General features: G+C 36.7%; 5 protein-coding genes across 5 annotated transcripts; all 5 read left to right on the top strand.

The window, feature by feature from the left end:
* Window positions 1–1,466: 1,466 nt before the first annotated feature.
* LOC121748716 (serine/threonine-protein kinase BSK1-like) lies at window positions 1,467–5,196 on the top strand. Its single transcript, XM_042143202.1, has 9 exons — window positions 1,467–2,086; window positions 2,244–2,379; window positions 2,632–2,765; window positions 2,856–2,961; window positions 3,571–3,656; window positions 4,053–4,241; window positions 4,325–4,489; window positions 4,578–4,691; window positions 4,800–5,196. The coding sequence occupies exons 1-9, from the start codon at window positions 1,727–1,729 to the stop codon at window positions 5,052–5,054; spliced, it is 1,545 nt and encodes a 514-aa protein (XP_041999136.1). The 5' UTR covers window positions 1,467–1,726; the 3' UTR covers window positions 5,055–5,196.
* Window positions 5,197–10,626: 5,430 nt separating this feature from the next.
* On the top strand, window positions 10,627–11,361 carry LOC121749233. Its single transcript, XM_042143821.1, has one exon. The coding sequence runs from the start codon at window positions 10,627–10,629 to the stop codon at window positions 11,359–11,361; it is 735 nt and encodes a 244-aa protein (XP_041999755.1).
* Window positions 11,362–14,863: 3,502 nt separating this feature from the next.
* LOC121749232 lies at window positions 14,864–15,601 on the top strand. Its single transcript, XM_042143820.1, has one exon. It carries the CDS (start codon window positions 14,864–14,866, stop codon window positions 15,599–15,601), a length of 738 nt encoding a protein of 245 aa, XP_041999754.1.
* Window positions 15,602–17,181: 1,580 nt separating this feature from the next.
* LOC121749231 lies at window positions 17,182–17,919 on the top strand. Its single transcript, XM_042143819.1, has one exon. It carries the CDS (start codon window positions 17,182–17,184, stop codon window positions 17,917–17,919), a length of 738 nt encoding a protein of 245 aa, XP_041999753.1.
* A 2,833-nt stretch (window positions 17,920–20,752) lies between these two features.
* On the top strand, window positions 20,753–21,490 carry LOC121749229. Its single transcript, XM_042143818.1, has one exon. The coding sequence runs from the start codon at window positions 20,753–20,755 to the stop codon at window positions 21,488–21,490; it is 738 nt and encodes a 245-aa protein (XP_041999752.1).
* Window positions 21,491–23,157: the final 1,667 nt, after the last annotated feature.

Here is a 23,157-nt window from a genome sequence, read left to right as displayed (position 1 = left end):
ATTTTTTCTACTCCAAAAAGTCCTTTTCTTATAGCCTTTTGATTGGCTTTATTAGATTCTTGAGATGTCCATAACATCCTAATTTTTGACTTTGGATTTTTCTTTCGTTTTAACTCGTGATTTTAATGTATGTGTTTCGTGTATATTGTCGAAACATGGGTACGAATGATTATAGGACATGTTTGTTGTTATTATTTTTAAACGTATGCCTTTCAATTTTTTACAGCGTTAAAATGATGAAAATATATTTGTTGAATTCTTTTTTGACTAATGATAGTCATTTTCAAACAATAAATTTCAATCTTATATAATGAAAGACAATTGTATATTGTCATTTATATGGGATCCACCACTTAAACAAAGTACTACGTAGTATTTATTATTTTATACCACTGATAAATATTCAAACACGTTATATAAAATTTATGCGAAATTTACCTGAGCTAATAAGCACTGTCCATGCATACAAATTTTTACATATTAGTAATTGGTATCTAGACATTTTAAAAACAACTACATAGAGTACCTTTAATTTATTTATACTACATATAAGTGTCGTTTTATTTATTTTCTTTTTAATCATAATTTAGTAATTAGTATGTATAGATTTTACTTATTGAATGTTAGGATTATTTTTGTATTAAATATTTAGAATTAATTTCTTAGAGTAATGATTTGAAAGAATACTCTCTCCGCCCAATAATATATAGACTCTCTGTGGATAATGGTACGAATTTTTATGTACAATTTATAAAGTAATAGAGATACTATAAAATAGTTGAAGTAATGTGTATAATAGTATGATGTATATAAGTTATGAGTTATTGGAATTTTTTTAATAAATGGACATGCATGAATTTGATGGGATCGAACAAAAATGACAAAAAAATTATTTTTATTAGATGGAAATAACTGAAGTAATGTGTATAAGATGGAGTAATGTATAAAAGTAACGAGTGGCGGAATTTTTTTTTTTGGTCATAAATGGAGTAAGTTCATGGGATTAGACAAAAATGGGTGAAAAGAAATTATTTTTATGCTATGGAAGAAGTAATACTACTATCTCATTTAGCTAGTAATTACAAAAAACGGAATTCAAATTGATAACAAAACCGCCAAGATTCATATAAGAGAAATAGAGAGAATATGGTATAATTGGAGCAATTGACAAAAATTTCATAACTAATAGTAGTAATATTCTACTTCGACATTAACCAACGCTTATTTTATCAATTAGCAAATTCTGCAGTTGAAAACAAGAAATTGGTCTTAAATTTTCCTCATCTTCTGTACCGACTTTCCAATCACCGCCACGTGTCGATTACGATAAGAGACCGACTAATTTACCACTAATTAGATGCCTTTTTCCTATTCTTGATTTCCCACTAATTTACAAGGTTAAGAATCACGAAAATCAGTGCTTAAATACCACCTAATCAATCAATGCTTGTTGCTTGAAGCTTAATCACCCCAGGTGCCAAGTTGATTAATTGCAAACAATGTGTTTACTGCATGTAAATAAAGGAAATGGGCAGTGATTGAGCTCGATTACGAGAAAAAAGATCCCACCTTAGCCTTTTCACTGTTCCTTCTACACCCTCCAGACTGTTTCCCTCTCTCTATAATACTTTACTCGTGTCCAAGTTGCAATCTTGAAACTTGAAAGTTGAACAAAAGTAGGTTTGGTGAGAGAGAGAGAGAGAAAGAGAAAGAGAGGTTCTTGATTATGGGCTGCTGTGTTTCAAAATTCCCACCAACGGAGACGCACCCGGAAAAGGAGAAGCTCCAAAATCAGGGGGCGGTGCAGCTTGTAGGTGGTGGTAGAGCGCCGCCGCCGTCTGCCTCCGCCGCCGCAGCTGGCGGCGGGGCGGAGACCGGAGTCACCTCCTCTGGGGTTCCTTCTTTTTGCGAGTTTTCATTTGCAGACCTCAAAGCTGCCACGAATAACTTCAGCCCAGATTTTATTGTCTCAGAGAGCGGTGAAAAAGCCCCTAATGTTGTCTACAAAGGCCGCCTGCAAAACCGCCGGTGGATCGCCGTCAAGAGGTTTCCGAAGCTGTCTTGGCCTGACCCCAAACAGTTTGCGGTATATATGTACATAAAGTTTTGATCTTTGTATGATGGGATGCGTGTATTTGTGTTTTGTTTATAGTGGGCATGTGTTGTTTGTCATCAGTGGATTAATTCTCATACTATGGTGTTTGCAAGATTTGATATTTGGTGGAATTTTGTTGTGTTTGTAGGAGGAGGCATGGGGGGTTGGGAAGTTGAGGCACAGGAGGCTGGCAAATTTGATTGGGTATTGCTGTGATGGTGATGAGAGGTTGTTGATTGCTGAGTTCATGCCCAACGACACTCTTGCCAAGCATTTATTCCACTGTATGTATTTGAATTTTGGTGTGTGTCTGTTTAGAAGTTGTTTCCCTTTGCTGAAATGATTTGAATGCTGCAATTGATTGTTGGATTGAGTCTCTTTTGTTTCTTGTATGCTTGCATTTTCTTTGGAATCTATCTGGATGAGTTCTTGACTCGTAAAATTGCTGATTAATGTGATCTTCTGTGCCTGCTTGTGTGTTTTATGTTACACAATAAATGGGGAAAATTGATTCTTCTCTTCTTCAAATTCGACAGGGGAAAGGCAGACCATTGAATGGGCAATGCGCTTGAGAGTTGCACTTTATATAGCTGAAGCCTTGGAATATTGCTGCACGGAGGGCCGTCCGTTGTATCATGATCTCAATGCTTACAGGGTTCTCTTTGATGAGGTGATTCTACAAATATTTTTTGTTTGCATTGATGCCAGTTATGTTTCTGTTTGAGTGTTATAATTATCGAAATTTGCCTCATGTTTGCAGGATGGCGATCCTCGGATTTCATGTTTCGGGCTGATGAAAAACAGCCGAGATGGGAAGAGTTATAGCACAAACCTTGCCTACACTCCCCCTGAATATTTGAAAAACGGTAACCTTTTTCAAGCTTGAAAGAATGTTATGTGTGGACGAGGACATAACTTGTTTCACGTGATTAGATGTGAATTTATTGAGCTTTCTGGTTGCATGTGCATATGGACACATGCGCTGCTTGTTTTCTTGCTTGCTAATTTTAGGTATCTTTTTGTGCCAGCTTCTTGACTCGAATAGATGAGAGTGTGACTACTGAAATGCAAAGACAAAAGATTTAACATATAAATGTACTTGAAAAGTTTTGCTTGATATATCACTCTCATAATCAGTCATGTGATTCTTCGTAGTCAACAGTTGCACAAGGTAGTACGACTAGTACTACTATTTAGTGAGAACCGAGGGCCTACATTAGCAATGGCCTTTTAAGTTGTTGATGACATCTCATTAGTTCTGGGAATTCTGTCTAAACGAATGTCACCTTTTAGCCTACGAACAAGTTCGATCATTTTTCAATCCAAACGTCGCACTATCAAGCTTGGACTTTTAAGAAATATTCTAGGGTTAAGCCTCTAAGCTTAGACTCAGTTATTTTATTTTTTCTTTGTTTCATTTCGTCTTTTGAATGGACCGAATTATCACTTAATTACCTGTTATATGTGTATTGTAGGAAGGGTTACCCCTGAAAGCGTTATCTTCAGCTTCGGTACTGTCCTCTTGGATCTACTGAGTGGAAAACACATACCTCCAAGTCATGTTCGTTTCTATCATCATCGTAACATCTTTTTTTTTTTAATTTCTTATCTGTTTCATTTCATCTTTGTCCAATGATTCGCGTCCTAGCATATGCCTAGTTGAAGTGTTGTTACCTGCTAGATGTGCTAATGTCGACAATATACGTACTCTATGTCATCTCTTCGATCACTATGGACTTTTTTATTCAAGTAATGAAAATCATATGCAATGTTCCTATTCTGCTGTAGGTGAGTTGATATACGTAATCCCAATCTTTGTGTTCCTGTTTGCTCGTGATGGAAATCTTTCGTTCCCTATTATGGCTAATCGCTTTATAGAGCCTCTCCGAATTTAGTGATGGTTATGAAAGTTCAAATGTGATATTGTATAAGCTTGTTTGCTATGCTCCATATGCAGGCTCTTGATATGATACGAGGTAAAAACATCATACTGTTGATGGATTCTCATCTGGAGGGGAAGTTCTCGACTGAGGAAGCAACTATCGTTGTTGGCCTCGCCTCTCAGTGTTTACAATACGAACCTAGGGAGAGACCTAATATAAAGGATCTCGTTGCTACTCTTTCTCCGCTCCAGCCTAAATCAGATGTAAGCATCTGAAACTACTGTCTCGTATCAAATGAATCTTGTTTTATTATGCTTTCTGTGAACTCGATTAAATTGTATTTCAGGTGCCATCTTGTGTCATGCTTGGGATCTCTAAACACGAAGAGAGCCCCCCAACACCGCAGCGCCCACTTTCACCTATGGGCGAGGCATGTTCTCGACTGGACCTGACAGCTATACACCAAATCTTGGTGACCACACACTACCGGGATGATGAGGGAACGAATGAGGTAATCTTGAATTGTAGCTCACCAGCGCCTGCATTTTTGTCGAACTTTTAGCATTTCTCTTATGGCTTAATCTTCCTTCGACTTCCAGTTGTCGTTCCAAGAATGGACACAGCAGATGAGAGATATGCTCGATGCCAGAAAGCGTGGGGATTTCGCGTTCCGCGACAAGGACTTCAAGACCGCTGTCGACTGCTACTCTCAGGTTCAATCCCCACTTCATTGACGATACATATAATTGCGTATTTGAATGATTGCATGATCGAACAAGCTCGATTTTATCTGAGCACGTTTGTTTTTTCCGTATACACAGTTCATAGAAGTGGGCACGATGGTTTCTCCAACTGTATACGCTCGTCGTAGTCTGTGTTATCTGATGAACGACCAGCCTGATGTGGCTCTCCGAGACGCAATGCAAGCGCAGATCGTGTATCCGGACTGGCCGACTGCCTTCTACATGCAGTCGGTTGCCCTCGCGAAACTCGACATGCATCAGGATGCTGCAGACATGCTCAAGGATGCAACTGGATTGGAAGAGAAGAGGCAGAAAGGAGGAAGACCCTCTTAACAATTTCACACCTTTTTGATCTTTCCTAAGTTTGTAAATTTTTTTGGTTCAGAAAAAATTCTAGCTTTTCTTGCTGAAATCAACAATGTATGTAATGTACAACATCTTCTTTTTACCTTAACAAGAGATTCATTCATTTCCAGATTTCTGTTGATTTATACTCCCTCCGTCGTACAAACAAGAATATGCACTCTTCTTTTTAGTCCGTCCTATAAGAATATGCACTTTCTAAATTTGGAAAGTCTTTTTCTCTCCATTGAGGTGAGATCTCCACTAACACTTTTCTCTCTACCTTTTTCTTACTTTACAAATTTTATATTAAAATTTGGGCCGAACCCAAAGTGCATATTTTTTAGAGACGGAAGGAGAAGTATCTATGAAACTTCTCAAATCTCAAAACAATGATTTAGGCCACATCAGGGCATTGCATAGCTTTTGTCTACAAAATATAGTCATATTTACGTAGACTTATGTTTTAATACACAATAAATAAAGTGTAAATACAAGTATAGTAAAAGAGGGGAAAATGGTAGTAGTAAGAAATTATCTTTACTACTAACTTCATTAATAGTTATCGAATAACGGAAGTTAGACGTGTTTAAATTTTGGAAAATTATAATTTAGAGCTATGATTTAGTTTTTTGTTTGTTTTCTTGTATTTTCTTCGTCTTAAATTTTTACTTTATGCTTATTTTATTTAGTCATTAGAGATCACTTTTATGTTTCAGGAGACAACATTCAAAACATATAGCACATATTATTTTATTTGGTATGACGACATTCAATATGTGTGGTCCGCATTTTATTTATGAACATGTAACACTTAATAATTGTTTTGAGTTTATCAAAATTAAATATGTGGTGAGACAATTATTCTCCTAGGCGAATGAAGATTGACGGATAATGCTTTGATGCTATATGTTCACTTGCTTCAATATTTTTTTATTTTCAAACTAATTTTAGGCATAACATTTTTGTTATTTTTATATTCTAAACCGCTTATGATACTTACTACTACTTTGTCGGTAAAAAGAAGCATCTAGTTTTTCTTTCTGGGTGAATAAATAAATGATAGTTTTGTTGCCATGCTGTAGTATCTTGGTATTTTTCCAAGATGGATGAATGAATGAATAAATACTTTAAAGGAACTTTGCCATATATATACGTGCTACTATAGTTGCGAACAAATTTAGACATTTGAATTTAATGTTATTTGAATGAGTCAAATGACATTTAAGAATACGTTAAAAGGGAAAAACATGAATAATATTAAAATCGTTATCATAGTCACGACGAGTCATAAAAAGGGCCCCTTTTGAAGTAGACGTCTTCGTGAAAGACTTTCCAAGTACAGTGATTTTTTCTCCTATATTATTATTATATATGTGGCTGTCTGATTCCTGTCTATTATTCCAATTTTAACTTATATAAGTATGTTGATATTGTTGTGTTTTAAAGTTTACAGCAAACAAGATCTTTATAAAATGTTCATAGTACAAGATATTAGAATGTCATAATTATAGTAAATATTTAAAAATTAAAACTAACAATTACTTGTAAATTAAATAAAGTTAATATTCAAAGCTTAACGAAAGACTAGAACTTTTGAAATCGAATTAAATAGTACTAGTATAAGTGAGTAGCTGTAGTTCAAAGTTCCATGGGGTATTACCTTTACCTAGGAGTAAATTTGTTGAATTCAAATTCAATACTATATTATAGTCAAGATTATTTTCTTTGATCTGAAGCAGGGTTTGTTTGAGCTAAGAATTCATGCATTTTTGTTCCTTTCCTTGCATAGTATGATTCAATGTTAATGTGAAACAATGTAAACATATGAAAGGAGTTTCCTTACAAGGTTGGAGATATGTGTATTCCTAGTATGACCTGTTCTATCGTTGATCATTTTCTATTGACTCATGAAGTTCATCTTATGAGTATATGAATCCCAATATTTTTTGAATTAAGAAAATATTAATGTAAGTTAAAATGGATGATCACATTAAATTTTTCATCCCCAAAAGAAAATTGTTTATCTAAATTATTGTTATGGAGAATTTTAAAAGTTTAAGATATGGTAAATAAGATATTATAAGGAGTGGTTCAATTGCGAGCTAGTATCTTAAAATGAGAGAGCTAGTATCTTAAAATGAGAACTTATAAGTTGAAAGCACAAAAGATATCAGTACTGATATGTTTTGTGTTGCAGATTGATTGTACTGCGAAGTGATAAATTTTGAAGTTCTCATTTTAAGATAATTCAAACATTTTCATTTATTATATACTCTTTCCATCCCTAATAATTTGGTACTATTTGATCTGGCATGAGTTCAAGAAATGTAATTAAAAGTGAGTTGAAAAATTAGTGGTATGTGAGTCATATTTTTATATAGTATATTCCCTCCGTTCTATAGTAATAGAATCATTTTGCCATTTTGGTACGTTTCATAGTAATAGTCATTTTCCTTTTTAGTAAAAGTTAACACATTTTTCCACACCCTACTTTACTCTCTCTTCATCTCTCTACCTTTTTCATTTTCCACTTTATTCTCCCTTTACTTAACTCACCTAACACAATTTTTCTTAATCTACGTGTTGAAAAGAAATGTCTCTATTATTATGGAACATAGAGAGTATTATTTAGTAATAAAATGTGAGTGTGAATGAATTAGTGGAACGTGCGGTTCATTAATAAAAATAATAAAAATGAAAGAAGGTAAATTATTGGGAAAAATGAAAATAGAAATAAAAGATTAATTTTTAAGGGAAGGGAATGAGTGAGTAGATACAAACATAGGAAAGGGATGGTAATTTAGTAGCGATGCCGATAATCATGATCTTGCTGCAATGAGCCTGAGTTCGAATCTCACTGCTGTCGTGTAGTTGCTTCCATCTCTCAGGCACAAGTGTGAGGCCTTGAGAGATGGGCTTCTGGCAGCCAGTGGGTTAAGGCCTCCCCCTTAACGGGCTACTGCGTACCCTGATTGAACCCCCTCACATGATATCGGGCCGGAGTGTGGGGGCCATCAAGGCGACGGAATCGCCTTTTTGCTGCAATGATCTAAACTCCAATTACAAAAGCCGCGTAATAAATGTGGAGTCTTTTGTCTGTTATTCACAAAGATATACATGTATGGCCCACAAAGATTAGAGTTTAGTGACTTGAGTCCATTATAATATTTTTGTAAGAGCACCCGCAACGCGTGCCGTTGCGGTGCCTTATTTCGTTCCGGAGGAACGGAACCGCGGCGGCACGCGTTGCAGCCGCCCGTGTCGTCGCCATTCCGTGCCGTGCCGGGTGCCGTTCCCGCGAGACGCGGCACGACACGTTCCGCCACGCGCCGAGGCGACGTGGCAGCCTCCCATTCGACGCGTGACGCCCACTCGCTGCCCCGCGAGTGGGCGTCGTCACGGTGACGCAATAATTCGATTTTTTTTTTTAAAAAAAAATCGAATTTAATAAAAAATAATAATTTTTTGCAACGGTATTGTTACCGTTTTTTTTGCCGTTTTTTATTTATTTATTTATTTATTTTTAATTTATTTACTCTATAAATACTTCTATTTCATACTCATTTCACTCACAAACACACATCTATTCCTCTCAAATCCTCTCTATTTCCACCCCAATTTTCATCTCAAATCAACTCTGTTTTTCTTCTGCCAAATTTAATCAAACTAATGGATCCTTTTGAACAAATGCGTCAAATATTAGAACAATCACTTGAAGAAGATCGACGACGGGAGGCGGAAGAAGCCGCGCCGCCCCAACGACGCTCCCGTACGTACATCCATCGTAACCGGGAGGAAGCCGCCGCAAGGTTAGTACGCGACTACTTCTGCGATAACCCGGTTTGGGGAGATACGTACTTCCGTCGCCGTTTCCGCATGAGGAAACCGTTATTTCTCCACATCGCCAATACTTTGGCAGCCCGGGAAGAGTTCTTCCAGGAAGGGTTTGACGCGGTCAACCGTCCCAGCCACACGACGCTGTAGAAATGTACTGCAGCAATCCGCCAGCTTGCGACTGGACAAACGGCCGACATGTTCGACGAATACCTCCACATCGGAGACAACACTGGGCGAATGTGCTTGCTCAAATTCTGCAAAGGCGTCCGGGCAGCCTTCACCGACGAATTTCTCCGGAGGCCAAGCACGACCGATTGTCAGTTCCTGCTCGACCTTCACGAAACAGTGCACGGATTCCCCGGGATGCTCGGCAGCGTCGATTGCATGCACTGGCAATGGAAGAATTGCCCGGTGGCGTGGAAGGGGTCCTACACGAGCGGCCACAAAGGCACCAACCCAACCGTTATACTCGAGGCCGTTGCCGACTACCGCCTTTGGATCTGGCACGCGTACTTCGGGGTTCCCGGGTCGAACAACGACGTAAACGTGCTCCACCAGTCCGACCTCTTGACCGAAGTTTTGGATGGTAAAGCGCCGGCCATCAACTTCGTCGCCAACAACCGGCTTTATAAAATGGAGTACTATCTCGCCGATGGCATCTACCCGAAGTGGCCTACCTTCGTGAAGACGTCCAGTGGGTCTGCGAACCCAAAGCAGGCTCTTTTTGCGCAGAAGCAGGAGGCCGCTCGCAAGGATGTGGAGAGGGCGTTCGGGGTTCTCCAAGCGCGCTTCAACATCATCAAAGCCCCGGCTCGTACGTGGTTCATGGAGAACATGGTCGACATCATGTATACGTGCATAATCTTGCACAACATGATTGTCCAAGACGAAGGACCCGAGGCGGGAAATTGGTTCGACCCCGAATCCCCCGGAAGCTCAACCGCAAGTAGTCCGCCTCGAAGTGGAGCGCATCCGTCTATACAAGAACGGTTATCTATTCGTGCAAGGACACGCGACTCTAGCGCACACACCCAACTCCAACAGGATCTAATTGAGCACATTTGGGCAAACTTTGGCGGATGAAATTATTAAAATTATGTACTTTTATTTTTTTAGGATTTTAATTGTGTGTTTTTTATTTTTTTAAGTTTAAGTTGTAACTTTGTTTTAATGTTGTGTGTTTTTTAATAAAGTGTGTTTGTTTTTTTTATTAAAGTGTGTTTGTTTTAATTGAATTGAGTTGGAAATAAAAATAAAAAATGAAATTGAATGAATAGTAATTTAAGGAACGGTTAAGGAACAGAGGGTTGCAGGTTCCGTTCCTTAGTTAAGGAATGGAGTAAAAAAGTACAGTGGGCCCGCAAATAGTAGTTTAAGGAACGGTTTAGGAACGGTATATGAATAGCGTTGTGGATGGCCTAAAGATATAAAATAAAATTGATGTGTTTGTTTGGCTATATAAATAAAGCATACTTGGAAGTGTTTTTGTGTGAGTGCGCAATGCAAGAAACATGCATCCACACACACAGAAAGCTTAATCATAATGGCATCAGCAGTGGGGCGGCCTATGGCGCGCCCTATGGCGCGCCACGTCATCAGTTTTATCCTCCTACCTCTCCACCTGTAGTGGGGCGCCACGTCATCAGTTTTGTGTGATGTGATCGGTTTGTTGAATATATACAACTACCATCCCAAAGAATTACCATCCCAAATAAAACAAACAATGGCTCTTCACCATGGCCGCTCTCTTAGTTTCCCATCTTCATCACATCCCCCCTTTCACATCACATCCGGTTTGAGATCTTCAGAAGCAACATGTTCATCGCTCTCATCATTCAACGGCAGAATAAATGTCCTAAGGAACTTGTATGAGAGCATTCATGATTTGCTTCTTTTGTCTCACATTCAACAGACCGTGTCTGAGGAATGTGTTGACGATTTCATCCGGCTATTGGATGCTTGCAGCTCAGTTAGAGATCTAATCTCACTTGCAAAGCAAGACATCAGAGATCTTCTATCGGCTGTAAGGAGAAAGGATGTTCAAGGCGTCAACGCCTACCTTGCTTCTAGAAAGAAGTCAAAGAAAATGATCCAAAAATCTTTGAAGAACTTGAGACGTAGCGCCTCAGCCACTTCCAAGCATGCTTCCATGTTAAAAGATGCAGAGTGTGTTGCCATTTCCATGCTCGAGTCTCTGTTATTGTATGCATTGGGAGCAAAGGTGCACGATAGCAAGAGAACCCTGCTGTCAAAGCTGATGCACTCCAAGAAAGTATCAGATGTCGAGAATGAGTTCAACAAGGTGGAATCGTTCTTGCAACTGAACAAAGAAAACGAGCTCGTGAATCACATAAAAGAGATGGATTCAGACATTCAAGTTGTTGAAGAGGATCTGGAATCAATCTTCAGGCAGTTGGTCAAAGCCAGAGTTTCCCTTCTCAATATTCTCAACAACTAGACTCATAATGAGATCAACAGTTTTGTGTAGATTAGAAGATAGAATGATATACTTGTATATTTCCTTGATCATCAATGAACTAAAGATTACCACAACATGGCTTGTGTTTTTATTTCATTCTTTCACTTGGTTACCATCTTCTACTTATATTTCTCCATGAAACAATCATAAGTATTATTTCCTAATATTATTATACCAATGGTGATATTTTCATGATTTATGCCTTCCTTTCACCTTCCTGCCCATATGGAAATGATTGGTACAGTCGAAAACAATGAGAAGTCTTGAAGATAATGATATTTCTGAGACGTTGATCAGGTCCATAAAACTTGGGATGTTTGATCAGGTCAAGAAAACATGTATCCTATCTGTCTAGCTAAGGTCAAGAAATATCGAATGGGTTTAAAACTTTAAGGTCAGCTCGCATCTTCTTCGGGACTATCATCTCTTAAGGTTGTATGAACTAAGTTTTACCTTCCTCTGTTGTTACTATATAGGATAAATGGACTGGGAGGCAGCTACCCAGATTGAAAATCGAGACAGCAAGTGTGATAATGGAAGATCACCATTTTTCATTAGTGTGAAGATTGTCTCGTTATTACTTTCCATGTTTAAGGATTTATTTCCTGGTTTAGTTTTAAGTTGATTTAAGTAGGAGTCCTAAATTTAGGACGGTATCAACCGTAGGCCTCTTTTGAAGAAGGCCACTTGTCTCAGGCATATTCGGTGGATTGTTTTTCTTTTTGAGTGTTCATCCCAATTCTCATCTTTTGTTTTCCTCTTTTCTCTTCATTTATGTGTTCAACTGCTTCCTTTACTCCATATGAAAATGAAAGTGGCTTGGGCAACATCAGGAGAAAGGGGAGCTTTCAGCAGACCTCCTTTCCGGGGCTCCTCTAAACGCATGAAATACTCTGACGAGCAAACTAAGTCTATAGGCAGAGATCTGAAGAGAGGAAGATTTCTGAAGCCCTCTTGAAGTCCTTCAGAGATTACTGATCAGATCCAAAAAATATGTATCCTTTGTGTCCACCTCAGTTAGCTCACATGCCTTCTCTTAGCTCCTCTAAACGGTTCGAAAATTCTAGGAAGAGCTCTGAAGTGAAGAAAATCTCTAAGCCCTCAGAGGCTGATGGAAAATGAAACATGAATTTATGGACTTATTTGCTGGAGTGAATCTGTCTTGGAAGGATTCTGTTGAACTTATTTCCTTACCTTGATAAATTCTCTCTCTCTTCTTCAACTTAACTTACTCAGTTTTCTACTCGGACCATAAATCAGCTCTTTTTTGGCCTAAAAAACTCCAGTATTTCCACAATTCATATTTTCTCAGATATTCTTGACAAATGAGACGCAAGCTAAGACAACTACCGTGTTGTTTTCAACTCCAAAAGGTGAAAAACTGCCATTTTCTCCTCTTGTAATCAATATGCAAAACAGGCCTATAAACTGAACCAATAAATTTCTGCAGTCATTTGCCTACAAATGGTTGTATATATACAGATGGAGGGACAATATATTTTTGTAGAACCAAAAATATAGGTATTGAAGAAGATTCACGATTGTTCCGGCTATGTCTACGCGTTGTTTCCCACCATCATAACTAACACATTATAATTGATCCCTTATCTTCATGTGATTGCACATGAAAATGTAGTATAAATATATCATTTTGCAGATCTGTGCTTCGGTTAGAGGGAACAAAGCTATATAGCTAACCCAATAAAATGAACTCACCTTGTTTCTGCCAACTATGTGAAAGTCTGTGCTGCATTGATAATGAGACGACTTTAATTGCTCATCTGTAGACAAGATAATACTGTATTCTGATCCTATGTTTCTTCTCTAAGAGCAGAATCTCAAACCATATCATGCATTATAACGAACGCATTATTATAACTCCACAGTTTCATGCATGAATTCTGATCCAATGTGAAGTATCACAGGTTGGCTACTAAATAATGAAGTTTGTATGCATCTCAGACAAAACAAAGAAATAAATATTATTTGGCAGATCTGTGCATCTGTTGGAGGGCACAAAGCTATATAATATGTACACCACACAATGAATGAACCTGTATTAGAAGATATGCACGTGTGGTCTCGCCATCCTCTCATTCATTGCATATTCCAATGGAGATGCCAACCGTGCTGTGGAGACAATGATAGGACATTGATTGTTGATCTACAGACAATATAGTGTTATATTAGTGTTGATCTACAGACAAATTTTGTAATTAGTACATAGAAATACACTTGCATATATCAAATTTATCCACAAGGATCATTGCAATACAAGCAGATATTATGTAGTATAACATGCGGTGAAGAATGATGAGAATACAATGTCCTATCAAGTTTAGGTGAATTTTCCATTGAATTAGTACCAAATTGGGAAACTCAAATACATTTCATGGGAAAAATGAACTACTACTGCCTAAACTACATAATTCTTCATGACCCTATTGACTTGGATTTCTTCTTCTATTATTCAAGACAGCGAGATGAGAACTTCAATCGAGCTGCATGCAAGGATCTTAGAGTACAACTTAACCATTCAATTTTACTCAACTTTCTGGATAATGATACAGCGCGTATGGGGCAACAAAAGCAAACCATCGATGTTTCAAGATAGGCATTTGGGGCTGTTTAATTTGTCCCTTATAGAGTAAGGCCTCAGAAGCTCTGATGCTAATATCAATGTTTCAAAGTTCATGATATCAAAGGTGAATCTGCCATTTTTTTCCAATTCATTTCAATCAGAAAATAAGGCCTTCATATTGAACAGAAAAGAGTTCTGCAGTCATCTACATTGAATTTATAGCATATATGCAGATGGAGGACAAACTGAATTAAAATGATTTTTTTCAAGCAAGATCCATGGGCTAATATAACCACTAGCTTGGTTATGTCTATACATTGTTTCCAACCACAAGAACCAAGAGACTATTTAAATCCTCATATTTTCATACATGAGTTTTCATCCAAAGTGAAAGACAGGTTGGCTGCAAGCCACTACTACAGACAAAATGAATTAAAGATAATATGATTTTGTAGATCTGTGCTTCCGTTGGAGGACACAAAGCTGCATAATTTGTAAGTTGCACGAAGAGCTGACCTTTATTAAAAGAATTGCACGTATGCTCTCGCCTCGTTTATCATTGAGTGCAAGGTCTGATGGAGCTGCCAACCATGTTAAACTCTGTGACATTTATATAATGATGAGACTTTGATTGCTAATCTACAGACAAAATAATACTTTTTCAAAAATATGTTTCTTCTCCAAAAGCAAAATTTAAAATCTACTCGTGCATTTGCATTATTTATTTTTGTGGCAGTGATTATGATCTGTCATTGAGAAAATAATGAAGATTCCCCGCGTACTCTTCCCCACTATATAATAAGCCTATACATGGTTGTTTGAGGCATCACACTTTTCTTCATTCAATCATCATTCAATTATAAACCTTATTTTCACCAAGAACAAATTAAAAAGAAAGCAATGGCTCTTCACCACGGCCGCTCTCTTAGTTTACCATCTTCATCACATCCTGCTGTTTCACAGTTCGATGAAAGCTTATCCAGATTGAGATCTTCAGAAGCTACTTGTTCATCGCTCTCATCATTCAACGCCAGAATAAATGGCCTAAGAAACTTGTATGAGAGCATTGATGATTTGCTTCTTTTGTCTCACATTCAGCAGACCGTGTCTGAGGAGTGTGTTGACGATTTCATCCGGCTATTGGATGCTTGCAGCTCAGTTAGAGATCTTATCTCACTTGCAAAGCAAGACATCAGAGATCTTCTATCGGCTGTAAGGAGAAAGGATGTTCAAGGCGTCAACACCTACCTTGCTTCTAGAAAGAAGTCAAAGAAAATGATCCAAAAATCTTTGAAGAACTTGAGACATAGCGCCTCAGCCGCTTCCGAGAGTGCTTCCATGTTGAAAGATGCAGAGTCTGTTGCCATTTCCATGCTCGAGTCTCTGCTGTCTTACGTGTTGGGGCATGAAAGCAAGAGATCCTTGCTGTCAAAGCTGATGCACTCCAAGAAAGTATCAGATGTCGAGAATGAGTTCAACAAAGTGGAATCATTCTTGCAACTGAACAAAGAAAACGAGCTCGTGAATCACATAAAAGAGATGGATTCAGACATCCAAGTTGTTGAAGAAGATCTCGAATCAATCTTCAGGCAGTTGATCAAAACCAGAGTTTCCCTTCTCAACATTCTCAACAACTAGACTCATAATTATGAGATCAACAATTTTGTAGATTAGAAAAAAAAGAAGAAAGGATGATGCATATTTGTATACTTGCTTGATCATCAATTAGAGAAAAATCTCAAAGATTTCTACTACATGGCTTGTCTAATATTTTCTTGCTTTCTGTTATCTTTATTTTGTCATTAAACCAAGATAAAGAATTTCCAAACTTCTTGATAAAATGGTAAAAAATCAGTTAACTCCCATATAGATTCTTATCTGCTTTTAACTTGCTGTCAAGAAAAGATTATTGCAGTTAAACGGAAGAAAACTTTCAAAGAATATAACGACTCACAACAAATATGATGAATTAATGAACACGAGGGAGTTGCATTGTTTAATGTTATCATATTTTTTGAGATTCCAATTGTCTGTCAAGAGAGAACAATTTCTGACTTTGTATCACATGCTTTCGCCTAATAAAAGCCACCAATCACACAAGTTGTTGAGTTTTTATATACTTATTTAGAGAATCTGTTAGAATATTTAAAATTGTATGATCACATTGAAGAAATGGAAAATTAATGGATAGAGAGACAACACACCTACAGTGGCTAATAATGTGGATCAAAATGCAGATATCTTAACAATATACTACTATGTTAACTTTGATGGTAGGAAACATTGCGTAGACACCGCCACAATACATTGGTCATATCACACGAGCTTTCATTGAGGAGATAATGCTGATTCCTTGTGTTGTTCAATCACAATATATTGAGAGGTTGCATTATGCTTTGAAACATCACAAACTTCTTCCTTCATTCGTCAACTCAATAAACGGAACACTTGGCAATATCCTTAATTACATTAGTATATGCTTATCTATTCATTCCTATTCTTGACTTATGATCATAATTACCAAGAATTATATCTAAAATGCTTATAATATGGGTAAATAAATTAAGAGAGGTAATTATGAGTATTATTTTATGCAGCGTGTATGGATTCATGAATTAAGTACAGTTTAAACTAGTTTCTCCTAAGTAAGGGTAGCTGTAGAAGTAAAAGGTGTTTCTGATTTTAGGGTTTGTTTTGTTGTTTGTATTTCATCACCACCACTCCCAATCATGATAAAGATATTTCTAAAATCAAGATATTAAATACATCAAACTATACATTTTGTACACCACACGAAGAAATGCACGTGTGATTTCTCTTTCATTACAAAGTCCAATTGATGGAGTTGCCAACCGTGCGTTGTATATATATATCAAACGATGAGACTTTTATTATTGTTGATTTGAATAGATAATGATGAGACTTCTACAGACAATGTATAGCTATATTTTGATCCTTTGTTCCTTTTACAAGAGCAGAATCTGAAATGTCCTCATGCATTTCAATAAAATACTTGTTTATGATAACTATGTTTATATTTTAAGCCAATGACTCTCACCATCATCTGTCATTAAGAAAATAATGAAGATTCCTTGTGTCCTCTCCCCTACTATATATTAAGCCTTCCATGGTTGTTTGAGGCATCACAACTTTCTTCCATCAATCATCTTTTCAATTCTAACCCTTACTTTCACCAACAGCAAAAAAAGTAAAACACAATGGCTCTTCACCACGGCCGCTCTCTTAGTTTCCCATCTTCATCCCACCCTGCTGTTTCACAGTTTGACGACAGCTTATCCAGATTGAGATCTTCAGAAGCTACTTGTTCATCGCTCTCATCATTCAACGGAAAGATAAATGGCCTAAGAAACTTGTATGAGAGCATTGACGATTTGCTTCTTTTATCTCACATTCAACAGATTGTTTCTGAGGAATGTGTCGATGATTACATTAAGCTATTGGATGCTTGCAGTTCAGTGAAAGATATCATCTCGCTTGCAAAGCAAGATTTAAGAGATCTTCTCTCTGCTGTAAGGAGAAAGGATGTTCATGGAGTCAACGCGTACCTCTCTTCCAGAAAGAAGACAAAGAAAATGATCCAAAAATCTTTGAAGAACTTGAGACGTAGCGCCCCAGCCACTTCCGAGAATGCTTCAATGTTGAAAGATGCAGAGTCTGTTGCCATTTCCATGCTTGAGTCTCTGCTGTCTTACGTGTTGGGGCACGAAAGCAAGAGATCCTTGTTGTCAAAGCTGATGCATTCCAAGAAAGTATCAGATATTGAGAATGAGTTCAACAAGGTGGAATCATACTTGCAACTGAACCAAGAAAACGAGCTTGTGAATCACATAAAAGAGATGGATTCAGACATTCAAGTTGTTGAAGAAGATCTCGAATCAATCTTCAGGCAGTTGATCAAAACCAGAGTTTCCCTTCTCAACATTCTCAACAACTAGACTCATAATTATGAGATCAAAAATTTTGTAGATTAGAAAAAAAAAGGATGGCGTATATTTGTATATTTGCTTGATCATCAATTAGAGAAAAATCTCAAAGATTCCTGCCACATGACTTGTTCTTTTTGTTGCTACCTCTTATCTTTATTTTCTCAATGAACAAAGAAAATGATTTACCAAACATTGATAATACTCAATTTCACAATCACCTCTTCACTTTGAAGATCCATGTCTCTAATTACATTCTACCTATGTTAAAACGATTGACTTACTAAAAATTAAGAATGTTTCTGAGAATATCTAAGAAACTTGTAAAATCTCATAGCATATATGATGAATCAGTCCACACGAGGGACTTGCATAGTCCAACATTTATCATAATTTTATTAGATTTCACATCCTTTCAGCAGAGAAAACAAGAATAAAATGTGCTATTCACAATTGTGATGTAACAAACTGTTTAGAAACTGAAAGCAGAATAAATCTTTGGATTTTTAACTATGTGAATATATTGTTTACTTTTGTACTATAAGTTTACCTCTTTATTTAATTATTTACAACATCCTTCTCACTAATTATCTTGTTTAAATAAAATGGATATACTCCGTAGAATCTTTTGAAATCTCATAACCACATTTAATAAAAAGCAATTTGTCGTTTATAACAAGAATATATATACTAACGAAGACTGCACGAACCACATATAAGTTTTGAAATCTATTCAAATCTCATAACAATGTGATGAAATATAGACTTTAATATTCTAATATTGTCATATATAGCTGTCAATATATAATCTGTCTATGAGCAGAGAACAGTTTCTGAATATACATCACAAGAAACACTAATAAAATGGGCTGTTGAGCAAGTGGCTAATAATATGGATCAATATTCATGTTTCTTAAAAAAAATACAATTATGTTGGGTGTTGATGGTAGGAAACAATGCGCAGACATCGCCATAATCATTCATAATCCAGATCATATTACATCGATATTCGCTAGATATATATTGAGAGAATGCATTTGCTTTGAAACATCACAAACTTGTTCATTCAATAATCAACTCAATTCTATTTCACAATCAGAAAACAATGGCTCTTCAACACAGCCGTTCCCTTAGCTTACCATCTTCATCACATCCTGTTGTTTCACAGTTCAATGACAACACAGCCATTATTAAAAGAATTGCACATATGCTTGAGTGTCTGCTGTCTTACATGTTGGCGCACGGAAGCAAGAGGTCTTTTGTGTCAAAGCTGATGCACTCCAAGAAAGTATCAGATGTCGAGAATGAGTTCAACAAGGTGGAATCGTTCTTGCAACTGAACAAAGAAAACGAGCTCGTGAATCACATAAAAGAGATGGATTCAGACATTCAAGTTGTTGAAGAGGATCTCGAATCTATATTCCGGCAGTTGATCAAAACCAGAGTTTCAATTCTCAACATTCTCAACCACTAGACTCATTATGAGATCAACAATTTTGTAGATCTGAAAATAGAATGATATATACTTGTACATTTCCTTGATCATCAACCAACTAAAGAAAAATCTCAAACATTACCACCACATGGCTTGTCTTTTGATTTCCTTCTTCCGTTTATTACCATCTTCTTTCGTTAATCAACTACAGAAAAAATCATGAATATTATTGTAGAGGCTCAAGCAAACTAAATACAAGTTATTATCTTTCCCCACAACTAAAATTAACTACTATCTATAACATTTAACCATAAATATAGTTAAAGAATGTAATAAGGTCACCTTCCTCGTTCAACTCCAAAAGGCAAAAAACTGCCATTTTCTCCTCTTGTTATCAATATACAAAACAGGCCTATAAACTTCTGCAGCCATCTTCCTAGAAATGGTTGTATATATACAGATGGATGGACAATATATTTTTGTAGAACCAATAATATAGGTATTGAAGAAGATTCACCATTGTTCCGGCTATGTCTACGCGTTGTTTCCCACCATCATAACAAACACATTATAAGTGATCCCATATCTTCATGTGATTGCACATGAAAATGGAGTATAAAATATAACATTTTGCAGATCTGTGCTTCTGTTAGAGGGCACAAAGCTATATAACTAACCCAATAAAATGAAGTCACCTTGTTTCTGCCAACTATGTAAAAGTCTGTGCTGCATTGACAATGAGACGACTTTAATTGCTCGTCTGTAGACAAGATAATACTATATTCGGATCCTATGTTTCTTCTCTAAGAGCAGAATCTCAAACCATATCATGCATTATAACGAACACATTATTATAACTCCACATTTCATGCATGACTTCTGATCCAATGTGAAGTATTACAGGCTGGCTACAAAATAATGAAGTTTGCATGCATCTCAGACAAAATGAAGAAAAATTATTATTGGCAGGTATGTGCATCTGTTGGAGGGCACAGAGCTATATAATTTGTACACCACATGATGAATTGCACGTGTGATCTCGCCCCGTCTCTCATTTATTGCAAGGTGCCAACTCTGTGTAGTGTGTGTGCTGCAGAGATAATGATGGGACTTTGATTGTTGATCTACAGACAATATATTGTTATATTCTGATCCTTTGTTTCTTGTACAAGAACAGAATCTGAAATCTCCTCATGCATTTCAATACAATATTGTTCATGATAACGATATTATAAGGCAATGACTTTTACGACCTTCTGTCATTGAAGAAATAATAAAGATTCCTTGTATCCTCTCCCCTACTATATATTAAGCCTATCCATGGTTGTTTGAGGCATCACAATTTTCTTCATTCAATCATCATTTCAGTTCTAACCCTTATTTTCACCAACAACAAAAAAGAAACAAACAATGGCTCTTCAACACGGCCGCTCTCTTAGTTTCCCATCTTCATCCCATCCTGCTGTCTCACAGTTCGATGACAACCTATCCAGATTGAGATCTTCAGAAGCTACTTGTTCATCGCTCTCATCATTCAACGGCAAGATAAATGGCCTAAGAAACTTGTATGAGAGCATTGACGATTTGCTTCTTTTGTCTCACATTCAACAGATTGTTTCTGAGGAATGTGTTGATGATTACATTAAGCTATTGGATGCTTGCAGTTCAGTGAAAGATATCATCTCGCTTGCAAAGCAAGATTTAAGAGATCTTCTCTCTGCTGTAAGGAGAAAGGATGTTCAAGGCATCAATGCGTACCTTTCTTCCAGAAAGAAGTCAAAGAAAATGATCCAAAAATCTTTGAAGAACTTGAAACGTAGCGCCCCAGCCACTTCCGAGAATGCTTCAATGTTGAAAGATGCAGAGTCTGTTGCCATTTCCATGCTTGAGTCTCTGCTGTCTTACGTGTTGGGGCACGAAAGCAAGAGATCCTTGTTGTCAAAGCTGATGCACTCCAAGAAAGTGGCTGACAACGAGAATGAGTTCAACAAGGTGGAATCATACTTGCAACTGAACCAAGAAAACGAGCTTGCGAATCACATAAAAGAGATGGATTCAGACATTCAAGTTGTTGAAGAAGATCTCGAATCAATCTTCAGGCAGTTGATCAAAACCAGAGTTTCCCTTCTCAACATTCTCAACAACTAGACTCATAATTATGAGATCAACAATTTTGTAGATTAGAAAAAAGAAATAAAATAGGATGTACAATTGTATATTCCCTTGATCATCAACTATACAAAAATTTCAAAGATTTCAACTACATGGCTTGTTTATTATTTCCGTGCTTTCTCTTATCTCTATTTTCGCCGTTACCAAGAAAGTCCAGATAAAACGGAAAGTCCTGATAAAACGGTAAAAAATCATTTAACTCCTATATAACTTAACCTCTTTATTTGAAGATTCTGATCTGTTTTGAAAAAGATTAAGGTAGTTTAAAGTTATGAAAATTTTCAAAGAATATAATAATTCATTCATGGTGAATTAGTGAACATGAGGGAGTTGCATTGTTTATTGTTATCATACTTTTGAGATTCCAATTGTCTCTCAAGAGAGAACAATTACTGACTGTGTATCACATGCTTTCGGAGAGAGAAGCCACCAATTATACCGTATAATTTAATTTATACGAGCTGTTGAGTTTATTTATTTGCAGAATTTGTTAGAAAGTTGAAAATTGTACTCCATGAATCACATTGGAGAAATGGAAAATGAAGCGAGATAAATGGATCAAATAGCAGATTTCTCAATTATGTTATAGCTTTGATGGTAGGAAACATTGCGTAGACATCGCCACAATCATTGATCATATCACACGAGCTCTCGTTGAGGAGATAATGTAGATTCCATGTGTCGCTATATATTGAGAGGATGCATTATAGAGAAAAACGCGTTTCTAGGCGACTTTGCCTTTAAAATAACGCAAATGTACCCATTTTGTTATCAATTCCATTTATGGGAAAAACGCAGATGAAATTGGCGTGTTTATAAGTAAAAACGCCAGTGATATTGGCGTGTCTATACGCAAAAACGCCAACATAGTTGGCGTTTTACAATGGCACCGTATCTTGCTCGTATTTTTAACCAAAATACTTAAATTTGAACACGCCAATCTTGATGGCGTCTTTACTAAATAAAACGCCAAGGTCATTGGCGTGTTTAACGTAAAAAACGCCAACCTGATCGGCGTTTTTCGGTTGAACCATATATCTCAGATCTCCCCCAAAATCGCAGACCCTAATCACATTTCCTCCCTCCCCAAAACGCGAAAAACCTTCCCAAAGCTGAAAAACGCGAAAACGCTTGCCTTGGTCGGGTTAACCCGGTGGTGGATTGAAGCGTGTAGATTTCTATTTTGGCTCATTTCTTCCAAATATTAGTACTCGCAATCGGTTAGTATAACTAATTTTTAACTCATTCTTCCAAACATTAGTCTACCAATATCAATATTTGATGGGTTATTATGATAGTATATATTGTAGTGTAATTTATATAATTATTTGATGGATTGTTATAGTATTATAAATTGTATTGTAATTAATAGAAATATTTTGACCAATTGTTATGGTATTATATGTTGTAGTATATCTAATTTTTTACCCATATTTGATAGGTTGTTATGATAGTATATATTGTAGTGTACTGTAAAGAAATATTTTTGACCAATATTTGTGTTTGACATTAATGCAGATAGTATGACGTGGTGTGTCCATTTATATTGGGGTGGAAATATAATTCCCGGAACAGTTATTTCATATGATCCTCCTTTTGCAAAAGGATTGATTATGTTGGATGAAAGTATTTCCTACGATAAG

Source organism: Salvia splendens, chromosome 9 (assembly GCF_004379255.2).
Source record: "Salvia splendens isolate huo1 chromosome 9, SspV2, whole genome shotgun sequence".
NCBI lineage: Eukaryota > Viridiplantae > Streptophyta > Magnoliopsida > Lamiales > Lamiaceae > Salvia > Salvia splendens.
Note: the sequence above shows the minus strand (reverse complement) of the source record. Positions and strands in the feature narration are given on the sequence as shown.